At 42.5% G+C, this 16,376-nt stretch overlaps 1 protein-coding gene across 2 annotated transcripts in view; it reads left to right on the forward strand.

Moving 5' to 3' along the window:
* Window positions 1–2,392: 2,392 nt before the first annotated feature.
* The window catches only part of cnih3 (cornichon family AMPA receptor auxiliary protein 3), a gene marked incomplete at both ends in the record, with an annotated part of 76,709 nt that continues 62,725 nt past the window's right edge, over window positions 2,393–16,376 (forward strand). For both annotated transcript variants that reach the window (XM_084560383.1, XM_084560384.1), the window contains one exon: window positions 2,393–2,470. In XM_084560383.1, coding sequence (XP_084416509.1) covers window positions 2,393–2,470 — 78 coding nt within the window. The remainder of the gene's footprint in view (window positions 2,471–16,376) is intronic.

Below are 16,376 nucleotides of genomic sequence, written 5' to 3' on the forward strand. Positions count from 1 at the left end.
TCAGAACGTGAACAGATGCCATAAAGTCTAGTAACGTGTTACAATATACACTGCCTGGCCAAAAAAAAGTCAGACACTCTAATATTTTGTCGGACCGCCTTTAGCTTTGATTACATTCTCTGTGGCATTGTTTCAATAAGCTTCTCCAATGTCACCAGATTTATTTCCATCCAGTGTTGCATTCAATTTTCACCAAGATCTTGTATTGATGATGGGAGAGTCTGACCACTGCACAAAGCCTTCTCCAGCACATCCCAAAGATTCTCAATGGTTCTCTATTATCCTTCCAGTTTTTAATAATGCGTTGGACAGTTCTTAACCCAGTTTTAGTAGTTTCTACAATCTCCTTAGATGTTTTCTCTGCTTGATGCATGCCAATGATTTGACCCTTCTCAAACAGACTAACATCTTTTCCACGACCACAGGATGTGTCTTTAGACATGGTTGTTTAAGAAATGAGAAGCTACTCATTGCATCAGTTGGGGTTAAATAACTTGTTGCCAGCTGAAAGATAATCAGCCATGCAGTAATTATCCAATAGGAGGCTCGTACCTATTTGCTTAGTTAGATCCAGGTGGAGACTTTTTTATTTTGGCCGGGCAGTGTATGACCACAATGAGTTCAAACACTTTTCTACTTACTTTGTTAGCTTAGCGTTAGCTTACTTGGTGCCTGGTGTCCAGTGTGCAGTGTAACCTTACTTTAACTCTTACTTTAGCTAATAAGCAATGTGTTTTATTGTATTTTACATACTACCCCCCAGAGGTACACATTATTGCTCGTTACCGAGATGTTTTGTCGGCAGCAAGTTGATTGCCTCACATCAAGAAGGTTCCGGGTTTGATTCCATGGGCCGACTGGGGCCTTTCTTTCTCTGTGGACTTTGCATGTTCTCCCTGTGTCTGCGTGGGTTCTCTCCAGGTACTCCAGCTTCCTCCCACCATCCAAAGACATGATGGTTAGGTTCACTAAATCAGGCAGAGATGTCAAAGATTCAATAATTAAAGCGAGGTCTCCAAGTTTTTTCAAATGAGCTTAAAGAGCCATCTGAGCTTTTCAAGTCTAATGGACAGTAACACCTCTGGTGGTTGAGGGTGTTTCCATATATACATATACGGAATTCCAAGATGATTTCATTTGTTGTTGCAAACATTCATACAGACATAGAGCTGTATGAAGACTTCACCCAACGATTACTAGTAAATATGTATGTCTGCTGCAGTCTGTGGTCCAGACACTGAATTCAACACAGTCTGTGAACGCACCAGACGGTGGCGTCAGTCTCACGGTTAAAATAGACTACTGTGAACTTAAAGCTGTGTCTTTGGCGCAGTCAATTAAACCGAATTTTATCTTTTTCTTTCAGTTTTTTTTTTAGCCAAATCTGATCAATCATCACTCGCCGTTGGATTTTTACGCATTTTTTCTTTTTCGAATTTTTTTTTAAATTTTTTTTTTTATTATAACTGTACATTGCATCAGGTTTTTCATTTTCATTTTGTAAAGGGGAATATAGCTAATTGCTTTACTGGTTATAGAGAAAATAAATGAAGAAATAAATTAAGAAATATCAGCATTCAGTTAAACCAGAGCCGTGCGCAAGTTCCACATGTGAACATTTGGATGTTCACCAATGTTCACCAACATAGTCAAAGCTGCACCTCAAACGCAAACCAAATCTGCACACATAAACACACAGAGAGAGAGAGAGAGATTGGCCAACCGGGTGCATCCCTCTCAGATCCACCTGTTCACGCATCTCCCTGCTCGCTCTCCTGTTTGCTGCCCTCAGGACCGTCAGGGAGAGAGAACCCCAGCGTTTATAAACGCGTAGCGAGGAGCTCCTCTCACAACACCGCCACGGCTCGGCGTTCACGCAACCGCGGGGCTCCCTCTCCCTCTACCCTCCGCCGGATGGATTACCTCCTAATTCACCACTCCCGGATGGTTTTGCGCATGACGTCCACGCGTCGGTCCTCACTCATCTCCCGTAAGGGACCCGCCGCGCTCCTGTGATTACATGATTACCACGTCAGGACTGCGGACACCGATCGCCCCGTCATGCCAAGTGCGCTGATTTGAGACCAGGTCTGACTTCAGAGGCGCATCGCATCACCTCTGCTGCTGCCGCTGCCGCTGCTGCTGCTCCTGGGTGGACGCGCGGCTGATCGTCTGGAGAGGTTTTCTGCAACAAATTGTTGCGAGCGAAGTCATGGTGCCGGTGCCGCCTCGGCTGTCAGTGGCACCGTGAGAACTTTCTTCGTCGCCCCTCTTTTTTGTACGCCTCCTCTTTTTTTTTTTTTGTTTTTTGTTTTTGTTTTTTTGTTTTAGATGTTTTTCAGATCAGGATCGTGCTTCCTCGGGAAATTATCCACCGTTTTCCCCTTCAATTATGTTCACTTTTGCTGCCTTCTGCTACATGCTGTCTCTGGTCCTGTGTGTCTCCCTGATCTTCTTCGCAATATGGCACGTAAGTAGCCTTGAGAATTTGCCTCTTATTTTATACAGCAAGCTTCTATGTGCACAATGAACCCGCAGGTGTGCGTAAAGCTGCCGTAGATAACCCACAAACCCCGATCATGCATTCACTTTAAATGTAAATCTGTGCAGCTCTCACTCTGCAAACATGGCAGGATCATTTTTCTTTTCTTCTTGTCACATATTTCCCAGAACAGGTGCGCACCTGTATCTTAAGCACCTGCTCCATCATTCATACGTGCATTTACACCACTCGGCTACATCCGTACTGACCCAGTTCTATCTGTGAGATGAGAGGAGATGCCTGCAACACCGTGCATCGGCATCCTCCACTTGGATTAAACAGCCTTCCTTCCACATCAATTAGGAAATCTTGTAGAGTGTTATCTATCCCCCCTCTCTCCCATCTTCCGCTCTGCTCCCCTCTGCCTTTAATCAAGCCTCGGCTTATAGCCGCACACCGGTGCCAAATCTGACTGGCTGCATTATGATATTTTGAATAATCAAATTATCTGCTCCCCGTGCAACATCTCCATCATGCAAAATGCCTTATGTAAAGACAGATTTGGGTCAGGTCTTCCAGCCTTTTTTTTTCACCCTGGCTCTGTCTTTTGCGTGGAAACAGCACCAGACTCTGATGCTCTTGGAATGACTGCTCGTCATATAGCAGATGGACAGGAGCCATGTGTGTCTGTATTAGTCTGTGTGAATTCATAAACCAGGGGAAGGATCACAATGGGACACGTTATTGTGTAGATTCAGCAGTAATGCACCAAGATTTATTTTGCATTCTGCTCAAGACGGCAGAAACCGTGGAGATGCCCCCCTCCCCTGGCTCCCATCCACGTTGACATACAGGCACGCAGCATAATAAGCCTGGGCTCCACGGCGCGAGGAAGCGTAATTAGGAGGGGGGCCGTGCGGTCACTTCGGCAGGTAGCCATCCCCCCGTCAGTCTTTTCACTTCCTCCTTTCATTTCAAGGACTCATCTGGTTTCAAAGAACTGCAGGAAAACAAAAGAACAAATGAGTCCATGGCTGCCTGACCAAAAGGTTAGTTTTTAAATGCCCAGAGCAGGAGTGCATTGCTAAAAAAGAGCAAGCGTGCTGAGTCAAACTACCCAGGGTAAAATCAAGCTATAAAAATAAAAGAAAAGAAGGCCACAGACAAAAGACAATGAAAATTAAATGAGTAATGAACCGCTCTGACTAAAACATATTACCAGTCCTGTCAGCAGGCAACGCGAGCCACAGTAGCCCGAGCAAGACAAATGGCCGTGCTCAGACGGACTTCTGTCACCGACTTGGCCGCAATCCATCAAACCATCCGCTGTCAAGTTAATTTCCCGTGCCTTCTCCTCCACTCATTAGCAGGTACTGATAAATGTAGTGCTCCCATCCGGTTCCCCCGGTTCTCCTACTGATTCCAGTCCCTCTCATTTACGCTAACAGGAAGCTACTGTGTAATATCTGTGTGAGGAGGGGGGAGGGAAAGAAAAAAAAAACAGAGGACGTTGGCTATCTTTGGAACATCTATTATTATTAATCACCTGTCTCTCTGGCCATCCCCGGCCTCGCTGTGGGCCGAGGTGTTAAGGCAGCGCGGGTCGCCGTAACGAGGAAGGACCCCGCCGTTGTGAAAATCCAATTAAATTCAGAGTGGGAGACAAAGGTGACACCCCTTTGATACCTGTTGTTGCCGGGTTTGCGAATCGCTGCGCTTCTAATCACAACTGTGTGGCCCAGGCGCTGTGGTGCTTCAGTGGCGGGAATTCGTGATTATTATATCCGTAAACTGCACTGAAGCTCCGAGACACTTTCTTGGTTATTTCTGCTTTTTACATTTGGTACTTTTTGCTCCACAACAATCTATCTGAAGCAGCCATTTCTAATCCCTTTGTAGTTTAATCTCATCTGTTGTTTTAAGTTTCTGTGCACTTTTGAGTCTTTTTGTGTTTGTGTTTAATTGGTTTATTCATAGTTGGGGCTTGAGGTACTCCATAGAAGCGTCTAATCTTTTTTGTGGTCATTTTTGTTCCTTTGACTCCCTTTGTTGGAGTCTATAGTTCTTACAACTACTGTTTTTTGCAATCTGGACCTTATTTCTGGCATAGAATACAATCGTTTACTCACCCATATAACTTTTGTGTAATTTCCCTCGGGAGATATTTAGATCTGCGTATATCCATATAGTGGGAGTGATTGGGGCACCGAAACGCAGCCTCTAAATAACGCATTATGGTCGGCTTGTTTACCTGTAATTTGCTACTGCTAGTTTTTTGCAACATGGCTGAATATTTTTCCGATCTGACTTTGTGGACGAACCATAGCAGTAGCAAATTGCAGGTGAACAAGCCGACTGTCGCGGGTCGGAAGAAGACATCATCCGGGGTCTGTAGGTCAATCTACAGACCCTGGATGATGATAACAGGTAACTCCGGACTCAATGGTGGAATAGCACTAGTGTACGATAACAAAATATTGGTGAAATGAACAAGTTTCACGGCAGATAATGTATTATGTAGAGGCTGCATTTCGGTGCCCCAGTCACTCCCACTATATGTATATATATCTAAATATCTCCCGAAGGACTACAAATTACACAAAAGTTATATGGGTGAGTAAACGATCGTATTTTATGCCAGAAATAAGGTCCAGGTTGCAAAAAACAGTAGTTCCCCTTCAAGTCTCTTTGAAATCACCTTGCCTCTTTTTGCATCCATTTCTATCAAGACAAGCCTTCTCTTCCCAGTCGTTTGGCTCGTTTGGGTTCATTTTGCGTCTCGTTTCAGCCTTTTAGCTACGTTTGCTGTCAGTTTGCTAGTTGTTTTGGCTTGTTTTATGGCTTAATCTGTCATCTCAAGGTAACACAGCAACCTTTGCCACGGTAAGGGGTTAATACATCACTTTATTTAAAAAATAACCAAACAAACGTCACAGAAACAAATGTCATAGGCCGCAATTTCTTCGTTTTGTCTTAAAGGGAAAGGAAATCTTCTGACAATCAGAAGCTATGGCTCCTTTAGCAGCTCAGCGAGATGCGTTTGTCCATTAGGGATAGTGAATGTGAGTGGAGTCTGTAGTTTTTAAGTCTCAGACGTAACTCTCTGGCCTCTTTGAAATCGTGTTGCATCTTTTTGCATCCATTTCCGTCAAGACAAGCCTTCTCTTCCCTGTCGTTTTGTTCGTTTGGGTTCTAGCCATTCAAATATGTTTGCCGCAGTTTACTATTTTTCTTGGTTGTGTTTTTATGTTGTCTACAACGGCCGAGATAACACAGCAAATTTCGTCATGATAGAAGGTTCATTTATCTCCTTATTTAAAACCAAACAAACAAACACAAACGCTGTCATATGCTGTAATTTCCTCATCTTGTTTTAAAGGGATAGGAAACCTTCTGACAATCACAAGCTATGGCTCCTTTAGCAGCTCAGCAAGACACATTTGTCCATTAGGGATAATAAAATGTAATATTGATAAAAAAATTTTTTAAAAAAAGCACGTCCCGGTAGTCACACTGCAAGACATAATGACACTTCAAACCAGATGCTGAATCAATCTGTTCCACATATAAAATACAACAGCGCAGTTACCCATGGGAGCACTCACGTAAGCGATTACGAAGCCATTTTAATTAACATACAAGGTGAACTGCGACCTCCCGCGCGCTCCACGCCTGAGCGCTTCAACGATCCCACTCTGCTTGAGTGATTCTCCTCCCATGTAACCACAGCCCCCTAATATACTCTAAGTGTCATTAAAGCTGGGCGCAAGGCACACTCTCTCCCGGTGCAACACTGATGGATGGGAAAGCCCTGGGGTAGAGATATGATGTAGAGGTTGCCCTGGCAGCGTTACACAGTGCAGAATGTCAAACGGACATCATACCGTGGCAGTTTGGGTATTTACTGTGTGCTGGGGTAAAAGCTGGGTAATCCTCTCCAGACTACCACACTGATGATCCTTGGTTCACTTTGTAGTAATTGTACATGGTACCCTTGGTAACAGGTTTACAAGTTGTACCTTGACTTAATGAGTTCATAAATAATGGATATGCTAATTAGCCTTAAGCTGATGCAGTACCTAAGTTAAAAACAATAACAACACTGTGGCTGCCGAGGTGTCATTGAACGCTGCATGGTTATGAGATAGAGAGTATGAACACGAAGATTCACAATTTAAAACTTCTTATTAATGACTTCTAACATGTTATTTGCTTCCTTCAAGACGTACAGTAGTTGTGGAGACTGCTGGAACTCCTTTGCCTGTTTGCTAACAGTGAGCTACAGCCTGGTGGACTTTAACTTAGTCCACTCCAGGAATTCACAGGCCCAGTGGAAAAAGCACGGTTTTAAACGAGAAATATACACTTGTCAATTTTGTGATCTTTAGCAGCACTGGTTGGCATAGTTTTAAGTTCTGGGCAGAATCAAGCTTTTGCTGTTTCCAATCCTTAAGTAAAGCATTCTTTGGTTCCAGTTTTATATTTAAAAAGGTTTGTGATCTTCATCTAAATCTGGTCAAATCTCAAAAAAAGGTGAATATATTTTTGCTATTTTATTAAAGACGCTGGTTACTACCTCTGCAGTAGCCTCAGTTCTTATCAAAATATGAGTCTAGTTCAACAACCAGCCAGAGCAACGATGAATGGGACACTAAGCGAATTAAGGCATTCTTGACAAATGAATTTATTGCTGTTAACTGATCGTCCTTCACAGTTATTTAGCTTTCACTCTAAACAGCTTGCTCCTCCAATGGCAGGCATTTAGTTGTAAACTAATTAAACTCTACAGCACTCAGAAGATGTGTATAACTATATCACCGTAATGTATGGTTTATACTCTGTGTCAATTTGACTCCCTAGCTACTGCGTCAGCCCAGACCCTACGCAGACCTTACGCAGACCGTAACACCATGGCCAGACCTTTCTAGAAATATAGTAACTATGTGTAACAGCGAAGCAGAGCTCAAGAGCTGTGATTGTTCCTCTTGGTAGTGGCGTATTTCCGCTTTAGTATTTCTGGCTGCTTCTCCAGCCGGAGTTTTGGATCAAGATGGAACACACTGAGGAAAGGTTAACTGAGGAGGTTCAGAGATGCAAACATTTGTATGACTCGTCTTCGGCGAAAGTTTCAGTCACCATTAATGAAAGTGAAGCACGAAGTAGAAACACAAATTAACCCGACTGGTGAAAAAGACTAGCGTTTGGGTGGCGTTGTTACAGAGCGAGCCAGACTGACGAGCGCACAAGTATAAATGGCTCGTAATGGCAAAGGCTACGTGTGTAGCTTACGGTGTCTATGTCCCTCAGAGGTAGAAACCACGCTTTACTCTTCTTATGCAGTCCATCACAGCATACATCCCGCCCAAACGATTTGACTGGCCCTGCAGATCTTTGCTGGAGCATAATCAGTTCCCAACAGAGTGGTTCTAGACCAGCTCTCTGCCACAAAATAACTGTGGATGGGGAAGCTTCTATATGTTGCCATTTTCTACCACAGGCTAACTGATACGCCTACAGTAGTTGGTTTCTGAGCAAAACTGGATGAAGCTGCAATTTCTAGGTTTTAAGCTTTCACTTTCTGACTGAGAGTGGGATGAACTGGAAGGCCAACTGGGGCTAGTTCATTGTTGGCCTCCCTTGTAGGTTAATACAGCCTTTCCAGTGAGAGAGGGATGCTTCCAAACCTGTTTTCTCCACACATTTCCCAAACTGCCGGAAGCCAGCTATCCACACGAAGGCAAACGCTGGTTTAAACCACATCAAGGCAACACTGCACATCAGGATTTCATGCACACTTCTGGAGAGAAGAGAGGAGCAGATCAGCTAACATTGTGCACTTGCCGTGGCTTCCTCACAGAGCGTGACTTTGCATCACACTGAGATTTTGACAAGTACAGGGCATTCGCAGGTTTAACAGAAGTGTTGTGTGAATAATCGCTCACACAGAAGAACCACAACGCACCCTCATCTGTTACTGTCTCCATGGCGTTGTGATGATGGAGTTGTTCTCTTGGGGGGGAATGCACAGGAAGGAGTGACTAAGGGCGTGGGACAGTGGAGGACGCAATGGCGGGCTGCCAGGGCCAGCAAAGCCTTATCTGCCGGCCTAAAATTGATCAAAATCACTGACTTACATTTTAAATATTTTCCATTAATCTTATTAAATTATTCCCAATAGCCTGTTCTTTTCATTTTATGGCTTGTCTGTCTCTCAGCTGCGGTGCATCTGGCAGTGTAACTTTACTTTAGAGCTTTTATCCAATCATATTTCAGCCGTCATGTGTTGCCGGAGTCAAAGAAATCTGCCTGGGGCTTCACAATTAAAACTGAAGACGGCTAAAGCTTGAAACATATTATAATGACGCTGTCACTTTAACCAATCACATTTCAAGTTTGAGGCCTTCTCTGTGGTCTACGGTAGCATTAGTGTTTTCACGTCCTCTGACTGGACGGTCAGAGAGCCGCACCGTTTAAGCCAAGCTAGCGGTTCGTGTGTTGCTAGCTACACAAGCTAATCGTCCCCGTTAACGTTTTGATAGCTACTTTTTGAACCCACGATGGCAGAAGGAGGAGAGGCTATCAGTTTGATTGCAGATCTTAGAAAATCATTTTCACGGTAGACTTTGAAGGAAAAGCTGGATATTGTGAGGAAAGGCCCAATCCCGGAGCTAGCTAGCCTGACCCAGCCGGGAAATCTTTCAGGACAGCGACTATGAGTGCTACCCTTGGTTGACAGGCTCCGTGGAGAACTCTAAATTGTTTCTTAAGTTCTGGTAAAATGAATTATATTTACATCTTTTTATGTATATTTTTGCTATTTTCTTGGGTCGACATTTATTTTCCTGCTGGATTTGACGTATGTGGCGCTGGGAGTGAGAGGAGACTTTTTGAATTGTTCTAAGTGAGTTTCTTGCTTTAGTAATGGCATTCATCTCGCTATGTGAGATATAGATATTGTGTATCCGTATAATGTAGATGGTTTCTATAGCAGTGGTGTCATCACGACTGTATTAAGAGGTGTTTTGAATAAGGTTGGAGGGCATCGAAGGCCTAGGTGGAAAATGCACGGCCCGCCACTGGGAGAATGGGAATGCATTGAGAAGAGAGAAGAAAGAGTGCTTTCCCTTTATGAAACACTGAGAAATGGATTTTCAAGTAGGCAAAGGATTATTTAGCTTCAGAGACAGATGTGAAACTGGGGAAGAAAGATTGAAAGAGAAGGCGATACAGTATTTAGTAAAGCGTGGGTTTGCTGGAAGCCTAAGCTTGTTTTCAGGATTTTTAACACCTCAGACATCTGCTGTATGGGTTTGCTGTGGATGGTCAGTCCCCATGAAAAAAAAAAAAAGGAACAGACAACGTCATAGGAAGATAAAATGGGCATGAGGGATGAGTCTAGTCAAGGAGAGAAATGACCGGGGATGCAGGAGTGATGGAGAAGACTGAGATTAGAATTCTTACTTGTACCGAGCGACCTGCTGGACAGGTGATGGAGGCAGAATACAAGATGATCACAGATGAAATAGCAAGTTGGCAGCAATGCAAATCAAAGGAAGGCAGGGTTAGGAGATAAAAAAATGAAAGTTCTTTGTGGAAAAAGTGGACGTCGCTTCATGGAGTGAGGGAAAAGGCCTGAGATAGATCAAGCTTTTCCCGAAGACAAGTGTGACAGCACTGGATCCAAAGGCAGGAATAGCTTAAGGAGATCAAGAGGAAAATAATTAACTTGAGACGAAAGAACGGACCTTTTTAGACACCGCAAGTAAAGCGTTGTTTTGTTGGTGGGGCGCCGTCTTCACCTGGATTATTCATGTCTTAGTAACAGCCATTAAATAATGATGAAGTACCTTCAGCTTTCTACTTAATGTTCTTGTTACAAATGTCTCTGACCGTGTCCGAAAATCATTGTCTCATTCAATATTTAATAAAACCTCCACTGGGAACATAATGTAGGGGACCATTAGACGTCAGATATTGGACATTAATACCTTAATTAAATATGGAGGCTGTTTGAAATTTATTAGAATACATTTGGATATGAAGTTCACAACTTAATAAGTGAATGATTCTCAATGCGACCAACTTGTCCCAGCAGTTTTACATTTATAGTCCTGACCTTGTTTAGATAACTCCGTACTCATCAAACAAACTGATTTGGGAACACAGCAAGAATGCTTCCAAAAATTGGCCTGGGCCTAGAACTTCCTGCCTAGTTAATGGCTAAATCTGCCTCTGTCAGGGTTGTGAATAAACTCCACTTGAATGTCCTTTTTTTTGTGGCCCTTGTGAACCCAAAAGACAAAGGACTCATAGCACTGTACACAACTTTTCACATCATAACTACGAACTCACCGGAAGGTAGCACGCGTTGTGCTGTTTGTCAGTTGAGCTAAGAAATCTTTAAAAAATGTTTTCGGTTCAATCTTACTTTTATAGAGTACATTGTACTCGCCTAAGAACGTTCCGAAATCTGGTAAGACGGTGACAATGCTGCTTTCAACTAGCCTGGGTTAAGACTTCTAAACTGCTACCTGCGAGCTATGATGTGCTTGTCTACAGATGTTACTGCTGGTTCTCCAAAAACAATTGGACCTTGCCTGAAAAAAAAAAAATAACTGAAAAAAAGGTGGCAATTCATTCTGATTGTTTGGCTAAGAAGCCTACTAGGGTGAGAAACACAAGTTATTGGACGTTAAGAAAAGCCAAGCCAGTTTGGCCAGATTATTTAAACCACTTAAAGGGGAACTACTGTTTTTTTACAACCTGGACCTTATTTCTGGCATAAAATACGATCATTTACTCACCCATATAACTTTGGTGTCATTTGGAGTCATTCGTCAGATATTTAGATCAGCGTATATCCATTCAGTGGGAGTGACTGGGGCACCGAAACACAGCTTCTAAATATCGCATTATCTGCCGCGAAACTCATTCATTTCACCAATATTTTGTTATCGTATGCTAGTGCTATTCCCTGTTGAGTCCAAAGTTACCTGTTATCATCATCCGGGGTCTGTAGATTGACCTACAGACCCCGGATGATGATTTCTGACCTGGGTGTTGTCATCTCTGAACGCCACGCGCACGGTCGGCTTGTTTACCTGTAATTTTTTTTGCAACATGGCTGAAATTTTTTTCCAATTCTGAGGTTGTGGACGAACCATAGCAGTAGTAAAAGCGTTATTTAGAGGCTGCGTTTCGGTGCCCCAGTCACTCCCACTATATGGATATATGCAGATCTAAACATCTCCCGAAGGACTACAAATTACACAAAAGTTATATGGGTGAGTAAACAATCACATTTTATGCCAGAAATAAGGTCCAGGTTGTAAAAAACAGCAGTTCCCCTTTAATTTGGATTAATTCTCCCTGTCTCAGCAAGTTTGGCCGACCAGAAAAGGTGTGTAAAATTTCCTGAATGTTTCTTGTGTGTCTTCTCAGGACTGACGACATGTTTATGTTGCACATTTTGCACAATAAAATGTGCAAAAATCTCGTCATTATTAGAACATTATTAGAAAGTCTCATGAAATATATGTTGGCTTTATGGCTTTTGACAGCTGCCTCTGTGGCCGTGAATATACCAACACACTATTAAAAGACTATATTCCAAACAGGGCAGGAATTATGCAACAAAAAAGGTCGAATTACGTTCAAAAAAGGCCAAAGGCATAATTCTTTGTGTGTAATTAATTCATAAAAAAACTATAAAAGCAAACCAAAGGAAACAGAAATAGGAAAATAAGCCTATGAATGACAGAAAAAAAACGACACAGGTTCTGTGGGTTTAACAGAGCCGCAGTGACTTGCCACCACGCTCCAGTGAACTGCGCAGATGAAGAAGTAGCTTGTGTTCAAGGTGCCCTAGTAAGACGTGAGGGGGTAGAAATGCATAGGATGATACCATTGATTGTAATCTCAATGAAGCAAACAGTCAACATGGCTTTCTGGCACCAGGCTAGGGAGGCTAATGGAGGTGGCGTTCAGTGTATAGCTGGGTTGGCTCAGCATCGATCCACGTGTTCATTAACCCCTGCTGGCTCCTCATCCATCATCCTGACTCCTCCGTTCCTATTGTTTTACTGCACAGTGCATACACCAGAGGATTATGCAGGAGATCCTCGTCCTCCCTCCATTTCTCTTTTGGCGTCTGTTTCACCCACCACTTCCCTAGTATTTTATATTTATGCTTTGTTTGGCTACAAGGGAGTGCAGTTTAAACTGCTTTGGTTTGTCTTTCTTCATTCTCACTCACTGGCTGTGTGTCTACAAAGAAGCTCGTGGCAGTTTCACATAACCCACCGTACAGATCGCGTCGCATTTTAAATGTCTTAAGATCCGGTTTGATCACAGATGATCGGGTTTGCAGAGGTTTCCATACGCCATGGCCTGTAGGGTATGCTTCATTTGTGAACATTTCTCTAGGCCAGCTGATCTCATCTGGCAAGGTAAAGCCCATGAGGATATGTGGATTTAAAATCAACTAGATTTGCATTGATTTTCCGTCTGTGCAAAGATGCTCCGAGAAAATCCAATGTCGCTTCATTCATAGGGTAGTGGATAACAACTGGCCGTATAGAGATGGCTAGGTTGGTGTTTACGTGATATAGATTTCTTTGTGGGTTCAGTAAATAATCAACTAATCAATGCTTTTAAACCTCATACATGTCACGGTACGGATTGTCCATGTCACACCTCATATCAGTCATAGGTACCGGAAGTTCGTCACCTTGGTCAGATCATAACTTTCTTGCTAGTACAGCTTAGTATCAAGTTTATTTGTTTGGTTTGTACACAATAACATGCAGAATTGAACACATTTAGGCATGTGTACGCTTGATTTATTGTAGCAATCCCAACTACCTATTCTATGTCAAGGCTACTTTGACCAGGATGGAAAACTGAGACAGTTAGTAGCTAGCTAGCAGCTTTACATTTGTCCACAGGGAACACATCTATTTCATCTGTGAAGTCTCGGTCATTCAGGTCGCAGTATATCCAAACTAAAAGCTGAAACAAGGGCAGCTGGACTCGAAGAGTTTCCTAAAGACGTTTCGCAACTCATCCAAGTAGCTTTTTCAGTTCTAAAAAACTGATAAGGTAGACTTTTGAACTCTGTCGGATGTGCCTGTTTAAATTTAAATCCAAACTCAACAGTATTTGAAACCGAAGAAGCTGAGGTGATGAGTGCTGAAACATCTTCTTTGGTATATCCAAACAAAACGTCTTCTCAAAAAAACTCTAAAAGTCCAGTTGCCTTTTTTAAACACTTTTTGGGATTGCCCTTGTATCAGCTTTTTTTGGTACATCTATTTCATGTAGCCAATGCTACAGAGTTGTTTTCTGGAAAAATTGGCCCACAATAGCATTAAACTGTAAAAACAACCTGTACAAAATGGTTGCCACATAGTTCTTTCTGACCTTAGAGTTAAAATACAAGGCAGAAGCCTGTTTAGGCATACACTTCAATTTGTTACAGTTCATTAGATCTCAAGAATTAATTTTAATATAATACAATTATCTTAAATAAACGTTGAATGCCATGACCTTGATGAAGCTGAGAGGGCTGCTGATTCAACTGTGTGTTCATTTTGTAGCTAGCACTATTGAATTGTATTATGTTGTACCAACACATGTTTCTGTTGTGTTGACAACCCCATTGTAGTCAGTGGGTGAGGCTAAATAACACATTCAGTCCAGTTTAACAGCACCACAAACTACGATGAATTACCACCTTTCTGATGCCGTTTCAACACAGCACTCATGAAGGAGGATTTAATGCAGGAATTTTATATTAGAATGAATTAATTTTCACTAGTTGTTGTTTGGGAAAGTGAATGTATATTGTTACCAAATATACCAGATATATGTATTTTTTGCTCCACTCTGGGGCAGCAGGAGAAGCCATAAACAAAACCCTGACATAATATTACCATGTGATCATTAGCATCGTACATTCAACAGAAATCTAAAAGACACAAAAAAGCATTAGCATTTTTATTCACTCTCCTTGTTTTGGTCTCTGGCCTTTTTGCTTTCGCATTAACCACAGACATAGTCTATGTATCAATGCAGCTTTAAAAATAAGTGCACATTTAATTGTATTTAATGTCCTTTTGTGTTAATTATTGATTTGTATTGATTTTTTTTTTTTTAAAAAGTTCTAGCTTTGGACAGTGATTGGACAGTTTCACAGCTTTTAAATAAGATTTTGTGTCACTAAAGGCAGTTACATTTCTCCTTTTGCTTCCCGCTGTTTTTTTTTTCATGTCTGAAACAAAGATGAACATTCACAGTATTGTCTTGATTACTACCTGTAAGGTCAAGACCACAGACTGTATATAAATATGGACAATACGTCCCCACTTCCTTGCTTTTGCCAAACTGATGCTATTTTCTTGGGCATACGGGCGGCGCCATGTTGCGAGTTTGGAGCCAGTGTCTGGAGCGACGCAATATCAATGCCCCGCCCACACTTCCTCTAGACTCACTCGCATTTTCGTTTAATTAACTCTGCGCTCTGCCCTACCTCCACCAATTACAAAGAAATGTTGGATTATACACTGTACTCATTTATTTATTTATTTATTTATTCCTACTCTCGTGGTCCTACGGGACCACTTCACAGAGCGTCTGGCATGGCAACTTGTAGTGATCATGATGTCACATCCTGTTTCTATAACTAAAATTAAACTTCTCAGAAACATGGACACTTGAACATGCATCAGCATTATATTAACTACCTAAAATGAGAGAAACCATCCTTGAAAAAAAATGTATTTGACGTGTACTTTTGTGTTTTAGTTTGGCCCATTCCCATCCACTAACATGGAGGGGGTGGACCTTATGACCTATACTGCAGCCAGACACCAGGGGGAGCTCCACATGCTTTGGCTTCACTTTTGAGGAGCTGTTCCGCCCTCCATATGTATATACAGTCTGTGGTCAAGACAGCAAATGCATCTGCAATCAATGTTTCCACAGTTACGTAATCCCATATGTAAAGCCAATTATAGGAAACTGGGACTCCAAACTGGACAAGCGTGAAACATTGACAAGAAAACTTTGCCTTTGCTTTAACTTTGTTTTTGAATATACCATATTCTGGATGGCTGAGAAACTTCACGGGCAGATGCGTATGTGTTGAAAATGCTCGGCTGATGGTGTGTCATATGCCTTCAGTGCTTTGCGGAAAGTCCTGGAAGCTGAATCGTAAAGAAAGCGTATGCAGACATTTTTGGGAAGGTGGAGATTTATTCCATTTGATCTCATCACAGCGAATTAAGGGGTTAACTGAGCCAACAGGGCATCAGGGGAAACTGCCTCCCTGCAGCTGTCTCCACCTGCCAAGGTGTTCAGCGCAGATACAGGCTCGACACTGACAGGGACATGTTGGCAATTAAAACGCAAGCCAGCTCCCGGCACACGGACAGACAGTGACCTCTGGGAGAAATTTCGGCTTCGTCTTGCAGCGGGGTAAAACGGATAGTCAGCCGCACGGATGGAAAAGCAGAACACGTGTAACGCTGTTCAGTGAGTTGAAAGAACAAATGCTGCAAAACTCTTTGATTCTCTAACATTCTGTTAAAGCTGCCGTTACCAAAGAATGGATTAGAGGCAAGAAAGAGCAACACGGGCTCACTCCCGCCACTACTCAACTAGACGGTACATTTGCTGTTTGATCGATATAAGGAAACGGCTCAGCCTGTGTTATAGACTTGCATCATGTTTGTTTCCAAATGCTGGGAAGCAGACTAACAGACTGCATCACGGTCCAACACTGTTGGCGACATGCATTTTAATGTTAGCGCCGGCACTGACTTCACTCAACTCAGAGGTTGATGAGAAATGGTTGTGCGGAGAATTAACCCGCACTGAATCAGTTTATAATTCT

Source organism: Chelon labrosus (assembly GCF_963514085.1).
Source record: "Chelon labrosus genome assembly, chromosome: 14".
In the NCBI taxonomy this organism is placed as follows: Eukaryota; Metazoa; Chordata; class Actinopteri; order Mugiliformes; family Mugilidae; genus Chelon; species Chelon labrosus.